At 41.2% G+C, this 26350-nt stretch overlaps 2 protein-coding genes across 2 annotated transcripts; both read left to right on the top strand.

Moving 5' to 3' along the window:
- Positions 1 to 4352: 4352 nt before the first annotated feature.
- On the top strand, positions 4353 to 5962 carry crybb1l3 (crystallin, beta B1, like 3; the record flags this gene model as incomplete). The annotated part of the gene is made up of 5 exons (XM_080771697.1): positions 4353 to 4421; positions 4537 to 4655; positions 4831 to 4963; positions 5102 to 5244; positions 5794 to 5962. 5 exons carry the CDS (start codon positions 4353 to 4355, stop codon positions 5960 to 5962), a joined length of 633 nt encoding a protein of 210 aa, XP_080627823.1.
- Positions 5963 to 9646: 3684 nt separating this feature from the next.
- unc119a1 (unc-119 lipid binding chaperone a1) lies at positions 9647 to 26349 on the top strand (the record flags this gene model as incomplete). The annotated part of the gene is made up of 5 exons (XM_080771765.1): positions 9647 to 9770; positions 22018 to 22131; positions 23329 to 23422; positions 25060 to 25232; positions 26237 to 26349. The coding sequence occupies 5 exons, from the start codon at positions 9647 to 9649 to the stop codon at positions 26347 to 26349; spliced, it is 618 nt and encodes a 205-aa protein (XP_080627891.1).
- Position 26350: the final 1 nt, after the last annotated feature.

Genomic DNA, 26350 nt, shown 5'->3' with positions numbered 1-26350 from the left:
CACTCATTAGCCACTCCCCGTTCTCAATCGCTTCCCGCCTTCACTCATTAGCCACTCCCCGTTCTCAACCGCCTCCCGCCTTCACTCATTAGCCACTCCCCGTTCTCAATCGCCTCCCGCCTTCACTCATTAGCCACTCCCCGTTCTCAATCACTTCCCGCCTTCACTCATTAGCCACTCACTGTCAATCGCCTGTATATCCACTATCCACTACACCTGCCTCCACTCACCACAGCCAATAAGATGGGAATACTTGTTCCCAGCTTGTTTGTGCTTGTCCCAGCTTGTTTGTTATGCTTCACGACAGACCAAACATCAGTTGTGAATACTATTCTTGTAGATCGACTATTTCTGCTATTTATTGCTTCAAGTTCGCTTTCCTCCTCCAACCCAACGTCCTCCTTCATCCTCGATGCTCTTCTTTCCGTCTGTATTTCTCTAGGTCTAGGACTCCAGGGGGACAGTGACGGAGCAGAGACGACCGACTGCTCCCCGAGTAGAGCAACCATTTCCATCAGCTCCCGAGACTATGCCCCTACCCTGAGTCTGCACCCTACCTTGGGTTCCTCATCCCATTCCACATTCATCTCATTACGTTTCAAGAAACTGTTAAACTTAAGTATATAGGTGTGGTCTCTTACTAGTGAACTAAGCGTTCACTGACAGTATGTCATCATGGCAAGCAACAAAACACATGCGCCTATCTAAATAGTTGCCTGATAACATTTCTAAATGTCAGATCTAAATGTCGACTATGCTTTTGGAGAAAGATACAGGATCCATTTGGGTAGTGTACATACTGTACACATGTGATGTGTGTGCATGTGCATGTGCGTGTGTGTGCGTCCGTGCGTGTCAGAGTATGCACACTTGTACAGTATATGGTGTGCGACTCAGTGTGTATAAGTGTGAATGTCTATGCTTGTGGATGCGCAACCTCATTATATGCATTTCTGGGGCTCTGAAGAAGAAAGAACGAAGACATTGCCTCAAGAAATGTTAACTAACAATGCTCGGAGCACGGCAATAGGCTAAATGCATTGATATGAAGGGCTTACCTGACCTGCCCAGAAGAATAGTTGTGCAGTGCTCACAGGGGCTCCACAAAAAATGATATCCCAACCGCAGAGAAAATGGGCCTATTTATACATGTTGGTGCTGAAAGATGACTGGGCCTGTGGACCCAGGCAGGAGTCAGCACATTGCTGGGCCTTCCATTGTTCAGTACTGAGCCACCAGGTTTAGGCTGCTATGGTGGATCTGGACAGAGGGCACGGTGCCCAGTACCGAATCTCCCAACGGCCCCTGTGCAGAGAGCAACCACCCGGGCCAAGGCCTGGCCCAACCCACCAGGAAACGGCTTGGATCATTATGGCACAGTTCGGGACATCCTCGCCAATCCTTCATGTCAGCAAGGAAAAAGCATAATACAGGTCATTAAACACATTAAACTTGAGGAATGATATGCAGTACTGTATCTCACATTATGAGAAATAGAAGGTTGCAGACATTACAAACGTACAACCTCCAGAGAAACTGCTGTAATGTTTTTGTATTTGCACTCTATCAATAAAAATATGGATGAAAGAATATGATCATGGTTTGGTACTTACTGGATTTTGTGTCTGCCTCATAGCGTGCTAGCTGTCACCAACCTGAACGTGTCCCCTACTTCAACTGACCTCTCTTCTCTGTTCCTTTCACCTTTTCACTACAACGTATGTACACACACATGCTCACTCCTGCACACACAGACAGACACACAAATGCCCCCTCATGCATGCCATTGTACACACAAAGACACCACCAATGACATGGTACTCACACGTATACACTCTAAAATCATTGTTCATTTCACTCTGGGAGTGTGCAAATGGAACAAAATGGACATGTATGGGTCCATTTAGTTCCATTTGAATCTAAGAGTTTAAAAAATTGATAAATGAACACTGAGGATTTTACTGTGGACATGTTCAAAAGGCGACATACATTTTAGCTTAAACTGCCCACTATAGGTATAAATGATGATAAACATTTTGATAATGAAATGGGTTACACAATAGATAGATAGATAGATAGATAGATAGATAGATAGATAGATAGATAGATAGATAGATAGATAGATAGATAGATAGATAGATAGATAGATAGATCTGATTACACAACAGTATGACACACATCAACACCATCATTTAATCTCTACACATAAGGTTCAATGAATACATTTCAAACGTATTATATATAAGTTTTGATGAATACACACTAAAACATATGTACTGTACACTACAGATAATGTAAATTGCTTTGTGATGCCATGTGGCCACAAGGGTGAGTGTGACTGTGAACTATGTTTTGATTTGTTACTTATTTATTTTGTTTGTTTTTTGTGTTTGTTTGTTTGTTTGTTTATTTATTTATTGAGGTTTTCAATTTATACTATACAGTATATACACATATGTCTACTTTCAACCACCTTTAACTCCAAATCCAAAAAAGAATGACAGATGAGCTATAGTAAACAGGATATGTGCGCCTGCAATTATTTGTGTGTTCACAACTTCACATGTGTGATTGTGTGTAGAATGATGTGCAGCTGTGTCCATGTACTTGTGCATGAGAAGTGTATGTACATACACACGTTTGTGAGGGACATAGCAGACATAGTTGGTCCTGCACAACAACAGGACAAAACGGCTGCCACTTGCCTATCTACACAAAAGAGAGGTAGCTCCACTGAGGTCAGCACATTGTGCACACACAGGGCTCAAAGGCTTGGGTCTGGCTACAGCAAAGATCTATAGAAAGAGAGAATAGGAGGGTCATAAAGGGGAGAAAGGAGAGGATACAAGGGGAAAATGGATGCGGAAAAGCAGAATATGATATTACCCTTAAAAATCCTTTCTGAAGAGGTCAATGAGTACGTTACAAGAGGAAAGCAGCAGAATGTGTGTGCGTGGATGCGTGCGTGAGTATGTGTGTGTGTGTGTGTGTGTGTGTGTGTGTGTGTGTGTGTGTGAGAGAGAGAGAGAGAGAGAGGGAGATATAGGGAGAGAGAGATACAGGGAGAGGGAGAGAGAGAGAGAGAGTCCTTTCTGCTGATGACAGTGACTGTCCCCAGTACATCACAGAGGCGCTGGACAACAAAACAGGCAGCCGACTCAGCACGCCACAGATAAGCAGTGTGACCCTTGACCCCGCCTCCCGCTTCCAAAAGTTCATCCAATGAGAAGCAGGGACTTTCACCCCTATAGACATGGTTCGGATGGGAATGTATATATATATCCCCCCTCTCCAGGCCTGATTCCATCATTTTCCACGCGTCGGTTTGTCTCAACCTGCACCTCTCTGTAAGTCTCTTCTCTCTAGAGTTTCTTAGTGAGAATCCTACTTTGAGGGACAATATCTCCAATGACATGTACAATTTAGAGATAGCTCCAGGGACTGGCTGGGCTCTCACCATGAAATGGTTAGATGGGCAAAATACTTCAGCAGGGTGTCATCTCATCTTAAATCCAAGAACAGAGTAGAATATGCTCTGTGGTTCATGTTATGGAGAAATATTTGAGCAGCTCACAAGGCTTTGCATGTATACCTTTTTATTTATTCTCAGCATAGCAATATAGAGAATGTGGCAGGTTTGGACAGATTGATGCTTTGTGTCAAACATGTCAATTATGTATGCTGCACTGAAAAGAACAATTATTCTAGGACAAATAGTCCTAGAATAATCATTACAAAACTAAGGTGACTACAAAACGATTATCAGAGACTACAACCATTCCAGTTCATCATTTAGTTATTATTATTTTAGATAATACATGGTACACCTATTACTGTTCAAATATGGAATGTTTAGTCATATTATCATATTACAGAAGGTAGAAAGATCAGGTTATTATAATACTTCTATCTGGACATTGCAAAGTGTGACTTAAATAGATTTTAGACCTGGAATGAGACTGTCTGACAAGGGGAGCCTTGCTCTGCTAGCAGATGTGGCACCCACACAAGAATGTTTTGATTTAAATGTTCTTCAAGACTCATACTGTGCTGCTGGAGTAATTGTTTTGTGATATAGCTTAACCACTTTCACCATGGCATCCATATTCACATGGCATTGCATAATGGCAAACATTTTCTGAAATTGTCATTGAAAATACTCACAACATGTTGTGATGTGACACGCTATTCTCTTCTCACTACTAACATTTTGAAATTATTTTGATTATGAAATGGTTAACATTACTTTACTAGTAAAATATTTAATTATTACTACCCCAAAATGCTAAAAATAAATCACTAAAAAGCTGACGATCTCTATGCATGTATGTCTCTTCTATCCAGATTTGATCATGTCTCACTCTGGTGCTCAAGGCAGCATTGGCAGCCACTCTGCCGGTATGGGGATGCGCTCTCACAAGGTGGGTCCATGCGAACACCCCCGCCCAGATTATTTAGTCATGAAACAAATTTATATTGGAAAACACAGCATACACGAATAGCATTAACATACCCTGCCGTGTCTTCACTTTCCAGATGTACCTCTACGAGTATGAGAACTTCCAGGGCCGCAGGATGGAGGTGACAGGCGAGTGCCGTAACCTGTGCGAGAAGGGCTTTGACAGGATCGGCTCCATCAGAGTGGACTGCGGACCGTAAGTCACCCCAAAATGTCAACAACAAAAGAAAGGATCATATTACACCCAAGTTAATGTTAATCTAGACGCTTTTAAACATTATGAGTTGGACTTTCAATTCAACTTTATATGTGGTGATAATAATAATAATAATCCTAAATCCTAAATCCTTCTTTTATTTCCACTCATCCAGCTTCGTGGGTTATGAGCAGCAGAACCTGACCGGTGAGATGTTCATGCTGGAGAAGGGAGAGTACCCCCGCTGGGACACCTGGTCCAACAGCTACAGGTGTGACCGTATCATGTCCGTCAGACCCGTCCGCATGGTAAGTTCAACTGCACTGACCTAAACCTAAGCTACACCAACCCACTAAACATCTTGTCATTATCTACTGGGTTAACAAAGGATTCAAAACTGTCTGGTAAGCAGTAAATACAGTAGTCTCTAAATATCTTACCTATAGGACCCCCAGGACCACAAGATCTGCCTGTTTGAGTGCAATAACTTTGAAGGTCGCAAGATGGAGGTGTGTGATGAGGACATTCCCAGCCTGTGGTCGTATGGTTTCCAGGACCGTGTTTCTAGTATCCAGGTCACCGGTGGAACGTGAGTCTTACCCATATTTATGGTCACTGAGATGATCTCATCTGTTTTCAAAACATAGCTGTAACATATTGAACAATCAGTTGGAATGAATAGTTTTGATATAAGGGTAACAGTATAGAAAAAGGCAGGAGTTCTGTAACTATCTGTATTAAAATCTGTCTCCCGCAGGAGAATCCCCCTAGTTGAGGGAGATATTAGGCTTTAGGGCCCATAAGATCTCTGTATCTGTCTGTCTGCCTGTGTCTGAAGAGTGCAAACTGACTGTGAAAAGTGGACTGGTTAAGTAATCAAATGGCAGGTGTGGCGTTGCCATGGCAATCAATTAGCTGAGGTAGAGGGTTCTACAGGTGAGGGGACCTTAGGCTCATTAGGTCCACTGGCAGAGCCTGACCCAGAGCAGTTCTGTACAACTGTGTGTCCGACCGACTCAAGAATGCTGCATCAGTCTGAATGAGGTGAAGCAGAATAGCTGCAGAGGGAAGAACAGTTGTCGATTGTCATGGGTTGACATCTCTTGTTCTCTTCCCTCTCCATGTGCCTCCTACACAGCTGGGTGGGATACCAGTACCCTGGATACCGTGGCTACCAGTACGTGTTTGAGATGGGCCCTTACAAGCACTGGAACGAGTGGGGAGCTCACCACCCCCAGATCCAGTCCATGCGCAGGGTGAGGGACATGCAGACACATCGCAGGGGCTGCTTCGAGTGGACTGCATAGAGGTTCCAGCAACGTGCGGACTAACAGGAGAGAGTAGCAAGGCTCAGACTCGCCGCCATGGTGCTAACCATCCCTGGGAAGTTCCTCACCAGCCAGCCACCACCTTAGCTGATGGCTGCTGAAAATTGTTATTGCTCTTACTGGTAGATTTGGGTGTTGGGTTCCAACTTGAATGATGATTCTACAGGGTTAAGAAACCCTGTTTGTGGCAGACTGCCAGAGAACCTGAGTAACTGATAAAACGATAGCAGTACTCTCTGCCTAAAGACCTCATAGAATTATAGCATGATTTATTATTTATTATTTATTGAAAGGGGATAGTAGGGGATTGGTAGATGAAATAAAACTTAGTTTGTGTTCATTAGTTTGTTTCAATTCCATATCTGCAATATATAGATTTTATACATCTACTCACTTATGTGTTTCTTAGCTATATTGAAATTTGATGCCAATACACCTGTTCAGCTATCTCCCTTCGACTCCTGTGATCCACAAAAGATTTAGTGACTATATTCACTATATTTTACTGCCTACTGGCAGTCAGGAGGGAATGAACCAGAATTCCAATCTGTCTTCAGAAAGAAAAAGGAAAAACAACAAAAACTACCATGGACAGCTCTCAGCCCTGCTCATGCCCTGTAGTAAGATTTTCATACAGAAGGGGGCAGTGTCTCCCATGTCCTCTTATGGCCGTCACAGCAACAGCACCTCAGACAATTCCAAAGAGATGATGTCCTCACAATCACAGAGTTCCCAAGACTCCACTCAGGTTAGGTGACTGGGACATTTATCTTATCAGAAATGGAATTGACGAGACCGTGATTAAGAGAAGAAGAAGCTGGCTGTGCCGCGTAGTGTTTTGCAGACATGCCGAACTTTTGGCTCCTCCACTCCACCTCATGGGGATGTCCAAAAAAGATGTATTATTTTACACTTTCTCAGGGATGCTGGCATCTGGAAAGCAATTTTCCAATGGAAACAGATTAAATAAAAACCTCAAACCATTTCTAGTTTGTTTTCTTCTTTGTATCTTGCATAGGCTAGTGTGGGGCATAGGCTAAAGCTAGTCTATTCTGTGTGGGGCATAGGCTAGTCCCGATACGTTCCCTCCCTAGACTCCCTACACTCATTAATTCTGGATAGCTCGTAGCTACAGAATGAGCGTAGCCACTAGGCAGGGAAGGGGATGAGGGAACGTATCTGGGAATTCAGGGGTAGCCTATTAGACAGGGCAAAAGCTATAACAAACTGGGTGTGCCAAACTTTTCTCAGTTGTTTCTGGTTAATATGATTTTTGACGTAGAATCTAATTCTGCTTGGGACATTTTTGTATTGTGCATAGTTAATGAGATCATTTGCATATTAGACACATTAGCTGAAATAATAAAGATATAATAAATACATGTATAATATGGCAATAGGTTGACATAGTAATATATTTAGGGCACAAAATATTCACATTTTATCAAATATAAAATATTTATGTGAAATTAAGTTTTAAGGTGAGATTAGAAGATCAATTATGCAAACGAGGTCATTCTTTAAATGTATTGTAAGAATTATTCTTTAGATGAACAACACATCAAAGCAGATATTTGCCTAAATATGGGTCTGTGGCTCTGTGCAATACTTCGTGCAATATTAACTTGCATGTGCATCATTTTATAAACTAATTTTCACATTTGTTTAATTGAAAACCTAAACTGATTGGAGAAAAACATGGTAGGCCTACCCATTTTTTGAGCCAATATTCACTGTGTGCTAGCTTAGATGCTTGACCTCTGTGTATTTAAGGTAAACAAATTTTGCAGTGTAAGATTCTAGCATGTTTATTGTGGTTAATCAGTATCTATTATGCATATGTAACAACATGAGAAAAAAGTACACTCCAGTACACTCAACAACAAAGTCCTTCTAGGTGCAAGGCTCGAAGATATAAATTGAGATGAAGAAAATGCCAGCACTCATTGTATGTCATTTTGCATGATCTCTTTTTACCTCTGACAGGAGTGAACAAACGTAGCGTATATAGTATACCGGTATATGACTCATATATACTCTAAGGTTTTGGCCTGTATGGCATTATCATGCTGAGGAAGCCGAAACGCGTACGTTTGTTCACTCCTGTCAGAGGTAAATAAAAATCATGCAAAAGGACGTACAATGAGTGCTGACCTTTTCTTCATCTCAATGTAACAACATGCACATTCAGACTTAAAGCAATCACATTTATACAATAAAGGTTACAGTCAGGCATAACATGAGAGTGGGACACTGCAGGGGGACACTGTAAAAATGAGTCTTTAAGAGAGTTTTAAAAGTGCCCAGTGACTCTGAGGTACCTGTTTAACAATTGAGGAGCCCTTTACAACAAAGGCTCTATCCCCTTCTGTTATGAGCCTTGTCGTGGTGGTGGTAACCTTGAGAAGCAGCTTGTCTGCCGCTCTAAGTTTGCGGGTAGGCACGTAATGGGGCACGAGGTCGGAAATATAGGCAGGTGCAAGGCCATTCCGTGCTTTAAAAACAAATAATACTATTTTAAAATGTTCTAAAAGCCACAGGTAGCCAATGGAGTGACCGAGTGAGGCCAGAACCGGGGTAATATGATCATATTTTCTGGTTCTCGTAAGAACCCCATTTGGAGACGAAGCTGGAGACCATTTATTGTGATTTGAGGAAGGCCTGAAAATATAGGGAATTGCAGTAATTTCAGTAATTGCATGTTGTTACATACTGTATGCATACTGATTAACTACAATAAACATGCTAGAATCTTACACTGAAAAATGTGTTTACCTTAAATACACAGGTCAAGCATCTAAGCTATAGCACACAGTGAATTAGCTCACAAAATTGGTATACCTTGGTATACCAAGTTTAGCTTTTCAATTAAACAACTATTAAAATGTGTTTATAAAAATGATGCACATGCAAGTTAATATTGCACAAAGTATACTTAGGCCTATTGCACAGAACCATATTTAGGCAAATATCTGCTTTGATGTGTTGTTCATCTAAAGAATAATTCATAGTGATTAAATGCAGTTATAAAAAGGATAGTATTCAAAATACGATAGGCTACATTTCAGTATAGGCCTATATTAGTCCGATCATCACTCTGATCCATCATCCATAGCTCCAAATGAACGGCAGCAAAGGGCATATAGGGCTATGGACCAGAGCTAGTGCACACTGCACCCCTATGAGACGTCGCTTCATTGCTATTTAGCTTGCAGAAATATTGGCTTGCCTATATGCTAAACATGGATGATATAATCATGATATCTGTAGTTGGGTCAGGGTGCGCAACGCAAGGGAATGCTCCATGCATGCAGTGACGACCAGGCAGCGCAGGCTCAAGTCTGATACACACTGACTCAAAAAATAAAGGGTTTACATTAAATACTGAGTAGAGAGAGAGAGAGAGAGAGAGAGAGAGAGAGACGCTGAGCCTGGGTGAGGGAGGGAGAGGGACCGTGCTTTTTTCTTTACCAGACCGTGAGGGGGGAGGAGGCACAGAGAATGAGCTATTCTTGTAACAACACAACGACTGTCTGACACTGTGTGTAGGCTAATATAGCCAGGACGGAACTCACGGCAACACTGAATTGGCCTCTGGTTTTACTGGTGACAGCGACGACACCGCGGTGACAGTTCCCCCGCGTCTCTCTCCCCATAACGGTCATGAAAGTAAAGAAAGGCTGCAACTCAACAGACACGGGAGTCCCGGTCACAACGGAGGAAGAATTGCTCCGACATTCCGTTATAACGTCCGAAGATGTGCTTGCGTTACAGAAGATCACCCAAAGTAAGTGAACTACTGGCACAAATTGCAGTTAAAGCCTCACATTTATGATTTGCTGGTCTATCGGTGCTTGGATAGACGGTCAAGGAAGGTGGAACTGCATGGCACCCAAACCATCCTCTTACCTGGGCAATTAGGCTCCATTGCACACAGCCTACCATGGACAGCGACACTGTGCTTCTGGCGAGAGGAAACAGGAAACTGGCAGCGACACAGATTATGGTACCATGAAAACTGCATTTGTAGGTCTACTCTTTGAAGTTAAACGAACACTGGGGTTTTATGATGATTTCGTTTTCATTTCAGACTTTCAACTTCTTTTTTTTAAATATCATTTTCCATCCTAGATGAGCCTAGTTGTCCTATACCAATATACCTGTATATGTAACTTGAGTTGAATTGAATCACATGCAGTGTGTATAACCTCTGGTTTTTAAAGAAATCCTGTTTCAGTGAAGGACAAAACTGTACCCAATGGCTGCCAAACCTGCCATCACACAATAGGCCTACTGCTACCACACGCGCGCGCACACACACACACACACACACACACACACACACACACACACACACACACACACACACACAGTTCTCAGCCCCCCAAACATCATGTCCATTTCTGTTGGTGGTGACCTCTCTCTCTCAGTAAAATAATATAAAACACTCATGGACTAATCTGTGTTTTCCACTGACATATAATCTGGATTATGTCATAAATCTTCTGCAGTGACCTGATATCGTACCTAATTAATAAACTCAGCATGTTGTTGGAAAGGCATTTAAATAGAAATATATTATATATACACAGGGCTTGAAGTTGACATTAAGGGCCGATTCATACTCCTATTTTAGAGCCGAATAAAAGACGGTTCGGCGCTGTAGAGCCTACAATTTGACGTCATTTGAGGTTCGGGGGGGCGGGTACCGTCCTAAAGTCGGCTCTTCGGTGCTGCTGAAAATGTCTGACGAGCCGAAATCATTTCGGCACTACAGCGCCGAAACAGCGGTAAAATAGGAGTATGAATCGGCCCTAAGGCTTGTCCTGTTGTCCGGGACAACTAATATATCTTTCCGGACAAGTGTATTCAATTTTTTGAGTGGTGCAACCACTCCAAGGAACAGCAATGTCCGTGTCCGCCTTTGTGTCGTGACAAGTGAATGGTAAATGTACTTGCCTCAAAAAGTCAAGCCCTGATATATATACATCAAATATATTGTATCTACATTGGGCATATCATTTAAATTTAGAACAAAGTCTTGAGTTTACATTTTATTCTGAGAGAGTATGCCTATACGTATATGGGTCACATTCACTCTGACTCCTTCCGGGTTTATGTAAACACAAACATTGAAGACAAAAGGACAGAAAAGTGAGGACACCAATTATGATTGGCCGGAATGTGATGATGTATGATGACCAGTGTGATTTAGTTTTACTCCATTTTGGAAGAAAATCATTATTTGATATTCACTGTTATACAGTAAGTAGGCTACAGTTGCAGTCCGAGAAAGGGACACTTAGCTGCAAAGGTGAATGAGTGCGCAGTATACTTAATATTAGGTTATTGCAGATGGCCTTTCAGAGGACAGTGTTACTTGGGGACATGAGACAGGATGTTCTACAAGCTAAACTAGTTTTGTGTTTGTCAACGTAGCTTAAATAGTTGGTGTCAGTTCATTAAGGTGTGTACTCTAGGTTGATGAGACAACTATGCAATGGAAACATACCTGAGATTCAAAACAGATAATTAAGTACTGTTTAAGGAATGTTTCACTGTTCACTGTTTCACTGTGTTGTTGTGGAGCATTTGCTATAACAAAGTAGATAGACTAGACCCCATGCAGTAGTGTCATTGCTGTAACTTGGTATCTGTAATGTGTTCTGTTGCTGCAGGGTGAACTACTGTATGGGTAGCATTATAGTATAATCGATGCCTTACAGTCCCCCCCCCCCCCCCCCCTGTCTGTTTTGGAATGAGGGAACATAGGGCTGAGGGAACATATAGGCCTGAGGGAACATAGGGCTGAGGGAACATAGGTCTGAGGGAACTTGGGTACGGTCCCAACATACAAATGCCATATTATTTCAAATGCCAAGTCTGACACAATACAGTGGTGCTGATAAGGTAGGAATTGCCACATGGGCAGAGAGGAGAAATTTAGAAGAAGCACTTCTTTCCTGGCAGCAGATGTGGCACGTTACAGCAGTTAGCTGTATTGAGTTCTTGTAAGTTTAGACCGTCTATACAAGAGGCCTGTGTTTATATTAATGCCAGCATTAGAGTTTTACAAAAAAATAAGCAATAACAAAGAGATGTTAATAATATAAGCACTGACGAAATGCAACACAAAAGGTGAATGCTAAAAGTGTGCATTTTTATAGCAGCTTTATCCAAAGAGATTTACTATACTCACCCATTTACACACTGATGGCTGAGGAAAGCATGCACGGTAGCAATTTGCTCATCGGGCGCAGTTTGGGGCTCATTTTCAAGGACACTTCGACACTAACCCTGTGAGCCGAGGATCAAAACGGGAATTTTCCATTCCATTCCATTTTTAGCCTGTGACCCAAAACAGAAATTTGACATTCCCCGAGACTCAAATTTGTGAAAATAGCAGATCTACAAGCTCACAAGCTTTTTTTATTTCTTCATTACGTTACTGAAAAAAGCATTGAATGTTTCTTGAAAATGTTTTTAAATAATAATTAAAATCAAATGTTGGGAACCAAATATAAGGGGACGCATAGCAATGAATCCCGAACCGACCTTCATATCCATAATGATTGAAGCATCGTTGGATAACTTTTTCATAGTCTGCTGCAGAGTGCAGGCTCACAATATAACATAACCACAGCATGATTATAAAATATAATTCTATTTCCCTTCACAAAATTAAAAAATCATCAGATTCTTGTACACGCATTACTCATGATGTCATAAGTGATCCATTACTAGTCCTTTATCTGGGGTTCTCACACTTTGACTCTCAAATTGATAAGCATTTAGCCACTGAACCCCATTTTAAATGTGCCAGGGACCTATAAGACAAGATTAGTTTTTTTCTCCCAAACTGTTCACAGCTTTCATAATAAGTAGGGTTAGGAGAACCTCTAGCTCACAATGCATTGTGAGATTGTAGATCAGCAATATTTGTTGTGTGTGTGTGTGTGTGTGTGTGTGTGTGTGTGTGTGTGTGTGTGTGTGTGTAGAGACGTTTTCTTTTTTTCAGAGAAGTTTTCTTTGTGTGAGGATTTATGTTTTACACTCTTTGTTAAATTCATTTTGGGATGTGGGATTTTACTAACCTTTTAAAACCTACAGTATACACATATCAATATGCAGAATACTAGAGGTTCCTCTATGTGCTGTAAGAGTAGAAACCGTTGGGTTGGCTTTGTGTGTTACGTCACTACAATACCAGCCTCCTTTTTGCCATTAAAATCCCCCACACAGACACACAAATTACAGGAAGCACTCACTCACATAGAGCCTCCCATTCTGATCGCATGTATTACAATATGATATCCTAGTGGACATGCACTCACAGTTTTGAATTACATTGTTCACCAGATGCCACCTCCTCAACTGATTAGTTTCACACAGCTGGTTTAATTTAAACCATGCCAGAGGAAGCAGTCGCATGAGCTTTGGTCTTTCAATGAAGATGACACGGTGGTATTTGCATATTTTGGCCATAATGCATATTTCCTGCGTGTGATTAATTATTGTTTTATTTTAACTAGCCCTTACCCGTTGTGAAATACTTGCCCCGCACCCTGTGGCCGCGGGGGGTATATATTTTATAATTTGTTAAATTGAAAAAAGGGCTTCGTTAAGACCTCCATATTATTATGGGCAATGCCTGTGTGAAAAGTGGGAGTGATTGGTGCAGGCAGTGAGGAGCTACGGCAGTGAAACACAGACATTCAGACATTGTCAGAATTAAGACAATTATAAGACAATTATAGTATTATTATAGTATTGTAGTATGATGATGATTGATTAAGTTATTGTTTGTTAAGGGTATGCATTGGTGGGTTAGATTCATTTATTCTGTTGCTGCATATTATGTAAATGTCCTCATTGTCCTGCCCTTTATGTTGAGTTGGCTGGAGCAAAATTATCTTAAGTTGACACAGTGTATGTGGTAGGTAAGAAAAAAATCACACCCGTGTGAAGTGAGGGGTGCTCTTATCATCGTACATCATCATGACGTAACATCGTCGATTTGCTCAGACACATACATCATGTATGACATAAATTCTCCATTCATTGTATGGGAATTTTGTGTAGGCAAAAATACCGATTTGCTTAGACGCATATGACGTAAATACTCCATTCATTGTCAATGGGAATTTAATGTGAAGACAAAAATCTACACTCATAACTGAATATAGGAGGGGCTAGTCCCCCTCAAAATAGCAGAATATCGGAGGGGCTAGTGGCAGTGCCCCTCAAAATAGCTGAATATAGGAGGGGCTGGCGCCCCTCAAAAAAGAGTGTTCCTAAAGAAAGTCATTGGTATGGCTCTTCCTTCAAAGCAGAAATCCATTGGTCATGTCCAGGTTCAGGTTTTATTTGTCATGTGTATAAATACAATGAAATAAATGTTGCTCTGAGCACTCTCAGTCAATCTTAATACAATATACACCAGTGTATACAAGACAAAAACACAACAAGTATAGTGCAAACCAACACAAAAAGGAAGTGCAATGTAAAGTGACATTACAGTGCAAGGCCAGCTGTTCAGCAGCCTGACTGCCTGGGGGAAAGAAACTGTTACTGAGACGGGTGGTGCGTGATTTGATGTTCTGGTAGCGTTTTTTGGAAGGGAGTAGTTGGAACAGGGTATGGGCTGGTGTCTTTAATGATGTTATGTGCTTTTTTCTTACAGCAAGTGGTGTAGATGTTGTGGAAACTAGGTAATGCTGCGCTGCCGATGATTTTAGATGCTGTTTTGTTCTGGTCCTATGCAGCCTGTTGCAGTCCTGAGCAGTTATGTTACCGTACCACACTGTGATACAAGCATTAAGACACTTTCAATTATACAGCAATAAAAGTTCACAAGGCCAAAATTCAGCCACATTTTTTATGTGCTTTTTTTATTGCTTGCCCTCTCATCACCGTTGGTTATTAATCAACAATCAATTACTGTATATCTGGCGACACAATCGAACGTAAACAAACTGTACAACAGAGGACTGATGCAACAGCCTTGGGGCGCGCTGGTTCTGGTGAGAATTGTGGATGAACATCTATCTCTATGCACACAGACTGTGGCCTGCCTGTCAAAAAGTAAAATAGCCAATTGCAGATGAAGCTGCCCAGACCAAGGCCTCTGAGTTTCAATACTAATTTAGATGGAACAATAGTGTTGAATGCGGAACTTTTACGAGGACCTTGACCTTTCACTTTGAGCACAGAAGGCTGAAACACAATCAGCCTTCTGTGACTCTTTAAGCTATCCTACACAAATGAACGGACAGACAAAGGAATACGACCCATTGTCACTCTCTTAAAAACATCAACAGACTGACATCGTACATAACAAGCATATCACTGCATGAAGTAGGCCTGCACAATGTGTCTTTTCAGCATCAACAATGCAAGGCACTAAGGAAAGCTACAGTATATTTTCTTCTTCTTCTTCTAGATAGCATTTTTGTAAAGGTTCACATGTTCATGACTAATTTGGGAGAAGAAGAGTCCATCTCGTCCATCTCATAACTCCTGTCTCCAAAACTATGGAATGCACTTCCCATTGCAAACAGAACTGTAGACTCACTCCTAATCTAAACTATGGAATGCACTTCCCATTGCAAACAGAACTGTAGACTCACTCCTAATCTAAACTATGGAATGCACTTCCCATTGCAAACAAAACTGTAGACTCACTCCTAATCTAAACTATGGAATGCACTTCCCATTGCAAACAGAACTGTAGACTCACTCCTAATCTAAAATATGGAATGCACTTCCCATTGCAATCAGAACTGCAGACTCACTCCCAATCTAAACTATGGAATGCACTTCCCATTGCAATCAGAACTGCAGACTCACTCCCAATCTAAACTATGGAATGCACTTCCCATTGCAATCAGAACTAGTGTAGACTCACTCCCAATCTAAAATATATGGAATGCACATCCCATTGCAATCAGAACTGCAGACTCACTCCCAATCTAAACTATGGAATGCACTTCCCATTGCAATCAGAACTGCAAACTCACTCCCAATCTAAACTATGGAATGCACTTCCCATTGCAATCAGAACTGCAGACTCACTCCCAATCTAAACTATGGAATGCACTTCCCATTGCAATCAGAACTAGTGTAGACTCACTCCCAATCTAAAATATTGCAATCAGAACTGCAGACTCACTCCCAATCTTCCACCGGAGTCTGAAAACCCACCTCTTCAGACGCCATCTTAGCCCATAGCACTTGCTGTAGTACTTGCCTTAGCCTCGACCACCTACAGTACAGGCGTAAGCATAGGCTCAATTTATGTAACTTCAATAACACTTGATGTAGACATATAAGCACTCTAGTGTATACACACATACAGTAGTTCCATTATATAGATATTCAAGTTTTCTTAAAGGGGCATTCTACTCATTTTCAACATTTTACTGTCATTAATATACCTTAGAGCTGTTGTGTGGAAATAATAAAAAGGTCCCCCCATTCTGTGTTTCCTAGAACTGTAATTATGAGAAAAAAACAGCTCTAAGGTATATTAATGACATAGTAAAATGTTGAAAATGAGTGGAATGCCCCTTTAAGCTTACATATGATTCATGGTGACTATTTGATGTATTACCATGTTTCTGTTCTTGCTTACTGGCACTGCTATACACAATATATAGGTTATATTAATCCTGCAGTGCTTTATATTGCAAATGATTGCAACCATATTATATAATCATCATATAACAGCCCTATCACGAAGAAAATGTTAACCATTGAAGTCAGTAATATACCTGTAGTTCTTCCGAATAAGGTCACTCACGGCTAATTGATAAATTGTAGCACATATTCAACTATGTTTCCTAAACCATCTCATTCTCGCCTCTGACCTCCATCACCACAGAATTTAATGTTTTGTTGTTTCTTTCTGACACAATGAAGTGTGCTTGTGACAGCTACGAGGGAAGAATCTGATCTACATTCAGCTGCTTGAAACACAACCTCTCCATGAACCTCACAGCTTGCCAATCACTTACAGACATCATAAAGTGGCAGACATGAAACCCTCATTAACAGCTGTGTTGTATATTGTAACCTTCATGTGTATAAACTTTAATGGTAATATTGCCACCTCTGGTAGGATAGTTTGTCACAATTTGAACACGCCTCTGCCTTCCTATTTGTTCTCAGTTTGACCCAACACCCACTTCCCTGATTTATTGCCGACCACAGTAATTTAAACAGGAAAAGACATATGATGCCATGCTCTGGCGCTGAAAAGTCACTAACCTCTCAGCTAATCTCAGGGATTTAAGAGCTATAAATGGAAGCGTGTTTGCTCTTATGAACGCCACTTGTGTCAGACAGGCCTTGCCTATATAAGAATGAGACATGGTGTTATGTTTGCATGTAGACATGTCTTGAAATCTAGTACACATCAGAGTAAATTTAACCAAAGGAACACTAGAGTCCAATCTAAAGATCACAATGCATCGCAATAATAGGCACTCTGAGCTTATAGATCAACTATTTCCGTTGAAGAGATTTTATGTAGAAGGAAAAAAGGACAGCTCAGGTATAGAGGCCTTTGGAATGTAGCCAACTATATAGGGTTGAAAGACTACAAGTGCCATTAGTGTTGACACACACAACCATCTGTTTAATGCAATATTCTGCCTCAAATCCAATCTGTTGCAGAATCTGATTCCTCTGGTGCCCAGAAGGTGTGAAAACGTCTTGTTACTTCAGGCAGATGAAGGTCCTCCATAATGCCATTATACAGGCCTAATGAATCATTTCATGAAATCACAGACATGAAGTGTCCCATTACCATATCACTGAGGCCTAACCTGAGCAACTCGCTCCTTTGATTTGCTGCAACCTTGTTCATGCAAATTGCCCAGGTGGATGAAAGGAAGGCAAAGATGAGATAATTAATAATTATCTTACTAGCACACAATCTGAAGGGGAGTTGCTAGGTGACAGTTTTGAAGGAAGTGAAGTGGAGCTCTTCGTGTGTGTGTGTGTGTGTGTGTGTGTGTGTGTAAAAGAGAAAGAGAGAGAGGATTGAGAATCACAGCTTGGTTTGTTGTGGGTGTGTGTGTATTGTGCATGTGTGTCCGCAAATTATCTGCATGTGTGTTTATGTATGTGGGCGTGTGCACATGTGTGTGTGTGTGTGTGTGTGTGTGTGGGTAAAACAATAAGCCTCTTAGATCTAATCCTATCCATGGAGAGGAGTGTCTCACTCACACACACACACACACACACACACACACACAGACACACACCCCTCGACATTAGGAGTTCTAACAATACTAATGGTCAGTGTGTCTTTCACATTGGATGGGCAATGTTCAAATGTTCTATAAATACATTTGTTGGGTGAGATACTCATACACAGACAAGCATAAATCCCCATCTTTTTTCTCTCACTCTCTCTGTCACATGCATGCATGCATGCATGCATGCAAGTACACACACACACACACACACACACACACACACTCTTCCTGAGAGTTAGGAAACAGATGGGACAATCAGGTTTTTGCCAATCACTAGTGGCTATTTATAAAAAGCCCTCCAGGAGTGTGTGTGTGTGTGTGTGTGTGTGTGTGTGTGTGTTTTTATGCCTTTATTGATAGGGAACAGTAGCCTATACAGACAGGAAAGGGGGAGAGAGATGGGGAGTGACATAGGGGTACCCAGGTCCCAGACGGTTGAGCTAACTGACCGGGCCACTAAGCTGCAGTGTCAAGTGGTCAGATGGGTGCTTTTACTGTGCATGCTCATTGTAATGATCAAACAATCTAGAATAATCATCCATACAGATTTTCTAGAGACAAGTGTAACCTAATGATTTGTTTTAGACCCATCCGTGCTGGTGGAGGGAGGCTGTGTGTGTGTGTGTGTGTGTGTGTGTGTGTGTGTGTGAGTGAGTGAGTGAGTGAGTGAGTGAGTGAGTGAGTGAGTGAGTGAGTGAGTGAGTGTGCGTGCGTGTGACCCTGCGTGCGTGTGTGCAGTGGAGTGGAGTGTAGATGTGAGTAGAATCGTTTCTTGTCCCAGCTATACAGATTTCAGTGTACAGTACTACTCACGCAATTCTCATGACATTCTCATGACATTGCCTTACGAACTAAGAGAATTTGAGTTTATTTGTGTGGGTCTTATCCGCTCTGGAAGTATTACTATAATCCAGTCTGAGAATTTGGATTTGTTTCCTCCAACAAATCAGTTTCTTTGCAAGACTGAAATATTTCAAATCAAATCCAATCAGTGGAAATAAAGCTAACCTTTATACACAATGGATCCAACGCTGTGAATCCCAGTGGGTGAAACCCATTACAAACATGGCTTTAGATTAGTTTCCTGCTGATCAGTATACTCAGCATTCAATTTGCAGGGGGGATACTGTACATGCCTTTGCCTTAGATATCCTCCCCTCATTTTTATTGCCATGTGGGGATATGTTTTATCCCTGCTTCTGATCAGACTGAATTCAATACATTGCCTAGATTTACTTTTGGAAATGTAGCTTGTTTGATATCTTTATGTTTTTGTTTTCTTCAATTTCCTTTTACCCCAATTTAGTCATTATGCCAATTCCTCGTGTTGTCACTGCTGTTGGATCATCTTGGATGTGTGACGTCTGCATTACTATTCAACCTTGCAATAGTCTGGGTTATGAGGAGATCCACAGAAGACAAGACAAGAGGGATTCGATGGACCCTGCATTCCACCATTGAAAACCTTAAACAACAATAAAACATGCCAATCAACACCAATACGTATAAAGGAACAGGTCTTGGAAAATACAGATTTCACATATCTTGGACATTCATAACCGGATTAACAAAGCATACAAAACCTTCATAAGACTTAAACAAAGCTCAGTGGCGAATATATCGACAGTGCAACCGGTGCAATGCACCGGGGCCCAGCGCCCCCAAGGGGCCCATGAAGGGGGAAGAAGAAGGGGGAAAAAAAGAGTCAAGACGACGGTGAAAGCCTGGTTTCAGGGGCGGAGGAAGAGTAACACCAAGGATTAGTCAGTGATGTCACTTGACTGACTGGTTTATAAACAGCTTTAAGTCCATACTACTTCCGTGTTGCATAATAGTGACATCACTGTCCACACACTGTCCACAGCCGGCCCTTGTTTCAATGAGTGTTACTGTGTTCATGCACTTCCTGTCAGCAGCACAACATAGCTCAGCTGTAGCCTATTTTGTCACGTTCCGTCGCGCTAATGAAACAGATTATTATGTCATGTCTGAAGATGTAACCCAGGTAAAGTAATGTCACTCTGCAAGTTTAACTAAAGCTTTTTCCATCTGTCCAAACTCCAAAGTCATTTCTGATGCAGCCATGCACTTAGAAAGACATTTCAGATACATACAGATGTATTCTGTAAACATACATATAGATTGATTGAATATTTTACTTTTATATCAGATCGCTTAGGTAGTTCAAAGACGCATTTGGTAGTACAATGAAACGTGATGCGATCGCAGATGCAAGTGGAGAAACGTTGTTGCTGCCCTATGCGCTAGCCGGCGTAATGGGGATAAGTAAGTAAATAAATCACTGCTGTTGTATCCTACTGACTCACCTGCCAGGGAGGAGCCCCCTCCGAAAGGATGTAGAGGTGTCGCGCCGGCCCGCTGGAGTACATGCAATGATAAAATATCACAATTTAATTATTTTATTAAAATCACACCTGTGTGAAGTGAGGGGCGCTCTTATCATTGTACATTATCATGACGTAAAGTAGACACCATTTGCACAGATAATATGATGTAAAATTCTCCATTCATTGTCAATGGGAATTTAATGTTTGTGTAGTACAAAAATACCTTGGCTGGTAATCCAGTCTGGCAGTGTGCTGCGGGTTCGATTTCCGATCCCGACGGCCTTTACTGCATGTCACCCCCCCTATCTGTCTCCCCATTTCCTGTCAGCCTACTGTCTGTCCCTCCATAAAATATATAAAATAAAGGCATAACACATAAAAAAAGAGAAGGAAAAATAGCCCATCTACAAGCTCACAACACACTGCATCATAACGGGTTGCAAGCTTTTTATCATACGATGAAGGATATATAGTGCAGAAGATTAGTAACACAATTGTTCATTTTGAGATAAAAGCATCAAATTTGGCATGAATATGTATTTTGACATGATAAATGTTGGTGACAGTTTTCAGCTGTAATTCTATCAGAAATGAAGTTTCAACCAGATATAGATTAGTCCAAGGTCTAGTAATTGTTCAGACTACCGGTAATTGAGAAACCTGTGAACATTCCCACCTCATAAGGTCACACAAAGCTTTGCCTTTCTTTCTTCCTCCTGTTCAGTCATCTCTGGCGATGGCAGTATAATTGCCAATGAATATGTCTTCTCTTACACCTTCTTGTCACTCACGGAGAGATGACTCATAGGGAAGTAAATTGGGCATCACACTCACTGTGATGATGTGGTCAAGAAGAGGAGCTAAATGCAATGCACAAGCAGTACTTGATTGTGGAATGATGCTGAAGTACACTGTATTTCAGTCTTGTCCAACGTTTATAATAATGAAAAAGCAAAGCCGTATTTGGCAAGTTGTATGGCTTTGCTCTTTGTCATGCCAGCTATTGTTAGGCCACTCATGGTCAGTTTATGTACCTGGCCCAGGCTTCCAAATATCAGTATGGCAAATCTACATCGATACCCAAGGTTTGTTATGACTCCAAGTAATGGTTGGTACTGGTATATTTTCAAGCTGCATCAGATACTAGGTCAACAATACCGTCGTGGCAAGCAATATACACATTTTTGTATGCACTACATCCATTTGTTATGTGTGCGATGAATTCTAGGTGTTGTTCAGAATCATGATGGTTTATACAGAGTGGAGTGTGGATGTCGGGATACCTTGACACATTGTACATGGTACAATCTGATAATAATAATACTGAGAACTGAGTAACTGGTGACGAATACGCACGCACACACGCGCGTGCACACACACACACACACACACTCCCCTAACAGAGTGTGTTCCTCTGTTTCAGATTACCTATGTTCTCCGGAGCAAAACGTTCACATGATAGACTTCACCAGGTTCAAGATCCGTGACATGGAGACAGGAACAGTCCTGTTTGAGATCACTAAACCTCCAGCACCAGGTCAGCTCCAACTCTTCCATCAGCAAAGAAATTATGTTTTTGGTATAATACAGAATTCAACACTCAATGACTTGGATTCACGCATTTCCAAAAAAGATGGACATCATTATTGTATTATAATTTTGTTTTCCTGTAACCCTTTATAATAAGCATTCTTTCTCTAATATATACTGATATGCTTATTTAATTGTTAAGATGTTTTTAAATTCAAAACATCAGTTTCAACATTTGGAACCTTTCCCACAGCTGGTGGCACCTACAGATCTCTGGTTTTGCTGAAATATCAACACAAATGCAGTTTAAACTAGAAAGGCCGTGTGTGGTTGCCACAGTCGCTTATATAGGCCCATGCCACTAATTTCGCCAGCCAATTACAATGTCACATCACACCTGTGATCGTGCGTAAGTAAATCAAAGGGTATTATCCCCCCCAAAAATATTATTTCTGCAACAAACGTTTGCATTTGTGGCACCCCCTCTGGATGAAAATGGTATTGCTTTTGGCTCTGGGTTGATTAAACCACGGGACATGTGATTCAAATTTGGGATGGATTGGACGTTCCGTTCATGATTTGTGGCATTTTTTGTAAACTTAGGCCCCTCCCACTAACTTCGGACGACGATTACGGCCGAACGATACAGATTACCAAAATTCTGCCTGTGGCGTTTTAATTGGATAGGTCCAGAGATCATGCGCGCCGAAGATTTTTCGAAGATTTTCGATGTTGAGACGGAAATGGGAGTGACCCATGAATCCAGGGAAAATTTAATTTAGATTTTACGACCTACGGTTCAAGAGTTATAAGCCAAAACGTACATTGGGCTGTTATAGCGCCACCATGAGGCCGACCGATATAATTATAAGTTAATTCATTTTAGTAATTATTATGAACCTCCCTTCCAAGTTTTGTAACTATAGCCCTTATGGTCTCTGAGGAGGTTTAGGGGCCGGGCCCGGCCAATCAGAAGAGGGCAGGTTTTTAGACCCGGCCAATCAGAAGAGGGCAGGTTTTTAGGCCTGGACAATCAGAACAGGGCAGGTTTAGGGCCCAGCCAATCATATAAAGTGTTACAATTACAATAGTCTGGTTGCCCTAAAAATATGATGAAAACCAAAATAAACCAAAATTGTGGATCACATGTCAGAAGAGCTCTCAGATAACAGACCATGGACCTAATCACGTTTTCTTTCTGTAGCGGGTGGAAGGACGGATTGTGACCCCAATGCTGGTCGCTTTGTCCGATACCAGTTCACACCAGCCTTCTTGCAGCTGCGGCAGGTTGGAGCAACGTAAGTAGCACATGAAACATTACCTCATGATCGAAAATACATGTACTGAATGTGTTTGTCTGTGTGTGCTCCAGAATAACTAGAAAGTATTATGTGAGAAGACAAGCAAGCAAGGGATAACGTTATCAATGTATGCCATAAATATTTACCCATTCAAAAATCACAACACACAGTGATGGAGGCAGCCATGCCTGCATGCCAGGCTGCCATCCAACCTATGATGGTGGAAGACATTAAAGGGAGTCTTGCTAAAGGACACTTCATTGCACTACCAGAAGGAGGAGACTCTCAAATTGTCACTTCTCTACCGCCTGAGTCACTATTACACAAAAGACTACCAAAAACAACATGCACACAAGATAGAGAAAATAGCATAACAAGATTCATTAGTCATGATTCCAAATGCACATGGAGAGGATGGTTCAGTCCTGCTGCTATACTCAAAATAAATTGCAACAGTAATCAAGGTTCAAGGTTTTTTATGATCCATGTGATGAGGTCAACACATATGGGCAAGTGGCTATGGCCAAATTTAGCCCAATGAATCTTTTTCGTTCTAAACTAATGCTTGGAATAGATTCAGAATCATGAAAACCCCCTAGTTTGCCACATTAAATGCTTCTTTAAGTATAATTAGATTAGATTTACCATTTACCATTTTATTTATGATCCACAATTTATATAATACTCTTTTGTTTTTGAGCATCCGACTCAATCCGGGCACAAGCTCTTATGTGTTCTATTAATAAATAGTGGAGAGTTAGTCCATCATTCAGCCCAGGACGCTATTAAGGATGAATCAACTATAGGCCTACTGTGTGAAACGTACAAGTGGATGGAGATGTACAAATTGAAAGCAGAGAAAGCTCTCTGAAAGCAGAGAGTAGTAGACAACATTTCTGTCTTTCTTTGATGTAGACTGTTGACGTAGACAGCTACAGTATAACATATTTTTCTGAGAATATTGACAATGACATAAGTAGAGGATTACTGCTTTATATTCATAGCGTATAGGTCATGATTTGTCAAAAAGTTGCATTGGTGAGAGAGTTTCAAGAGAATATTTTTGTGGATATAAAATGTAACAACAAAGAGTCTTTGATTGTGGGTTTCATTTATACAGTGAAGGTCACTGCCTGACAACGAAAATCATCTATGAAGTATTTTGGTTAACCATTAACCCATTGATGCCTGAGGCCGAATCTGAGAACGCCTTCTAGGGCCTGACCTAAGGTTTCTGAAAACCTTCAAATTCGGATGATTTTTTTTTTAAATAGTTATGTTGCTACATGTATAGCAATAGCTGATGAGACACAGAGAGCGCGGCCGGCATCAAGGGTAGAACAACGTATACGTTGCACCAGGCGTCAATGGGGGAGCTTCGGTTAACGGTCATGAAAAACATTCAAAATGAACATTCTGTGCAACAAACCTTCTAATAATAATTTTATACTTATACTACAGGAAAGTAATTCGAATACACTAAGTAATACATTAATACTAGTGTTTAAATCTCAAGTGTAAAAATAACTTTTCACATTATATTAGGCTATAACTGAACTGAATTTGAAGAAGATGTGAGTGTTTGTGTATTTGCTTTGTGGGCTGTCATCCTTTTTCTCCTGGCGATTACACAGGGTGGAGTTCACAGTAGGAGATATGCCCATCAACAACTTCCGCATGATCGAGAGGCACTACTTCCGTGAACAGCTGCTCAAGAGCTTTGACTTTGAGTTTGGCTTCTGTATGCCTAGCAGTAAGAACACATGCGAACACATCTATGAGTTCCCTGCACTGCCAGAGGATGTCAGTGAGTATACCAGTAGATAGGCCTACAAACACGTACACTCAGTGGTGGACAGTTGAGTACTTAAGTTTAAAAGAAAACATATATATATGTGTGTGTACTTTACTTGAGAATTTGTTGTTTTTTGGAAGCTTATGACACATTTTGAGAACAAATATTGTACTTGACACTACATTTCTACACTACAAACTACATTTCTAGGAAGTGACCCCAGGGACCCAAAGTTTTTTAGACCTTTCCGAATAGATTTTTAAGCAATTACTCCAGTATTAAAACAAGTACAAATTTGACAGAGCAACTTTTACTTGTAGTTGAGTTATATTTGACCAGGAGTACCTATACTTTGACTCAACTTAAACTTTATTGTCACATCACAAGTTTAAAGTGTAAATAAGTGAGTGAGATTCTTTATCGTAGGGCCCCTTAATTAAAGTTTTCAAGAAAGGGGAAAAGAATGGAGATAGAAAGAAAACGAATAAAAACACATAATTCCACATAATAACCTAATATGTAGAGGCAGTTAAAATGTTAGCAGATATGCGTTAGTACAGAAAAGATACAGTTATACGAGTTAAATTAACACTGAGGATTTTACTGTGTATGGATGTGCTTGAAAAGATTAGCACATCAATATCTCGCTCTTTCACACACACGCACGCACGCACACGCACACACACACACAGTCACACACACACTCTGGGCATATAGGCACACTGTCGTGCGTGGACGCGTCAGAAGAACCTTAAGCCCTTCTTCTTCGTGGGGTTTTTAGACAGCTGGTGGATGGAAAAGAAGCTCCACCTCCGCGCCCGACTGACGTGGAGGAGAGCGCGTCCGTGAAGCTGTCCGTCACGTCAGTCGGGCACAGAGGTGGAGCTTCTTTTCCATCCACCAGCTGTCTAAAAACGTGCGCGACAGTGTGCCTCCGCTGACACACTGACACACACACACACGGTACTGTAGGGCCACAGAAGGCCTGAATGTTTTGTGTTCCTCCCTTCTCTTAGTGCGTGAGATGATCGTACACCCCTATGAAACGCAATCAGACAGCTTCTACTTCGTGGACAACAAGTTGGTGATGCACAACAAAGCAGACTACTCCTACAGTGGCGGACCATAGG

This window comes from Protomyctophum bolini (assembly GCF_963924005.1).
Source record: "Protomyctophum bolini genome assembly, chromosome: 9".
NCBI lineage: Eukaryota > Metazoa > Chordata > Actinopteri > Myctophiformes > Myctophidae > Protomyctophum > Protomyctophum bolini.
This window is presented reverse-complemented; position numbering and strand designations above follow the sequence as displayed.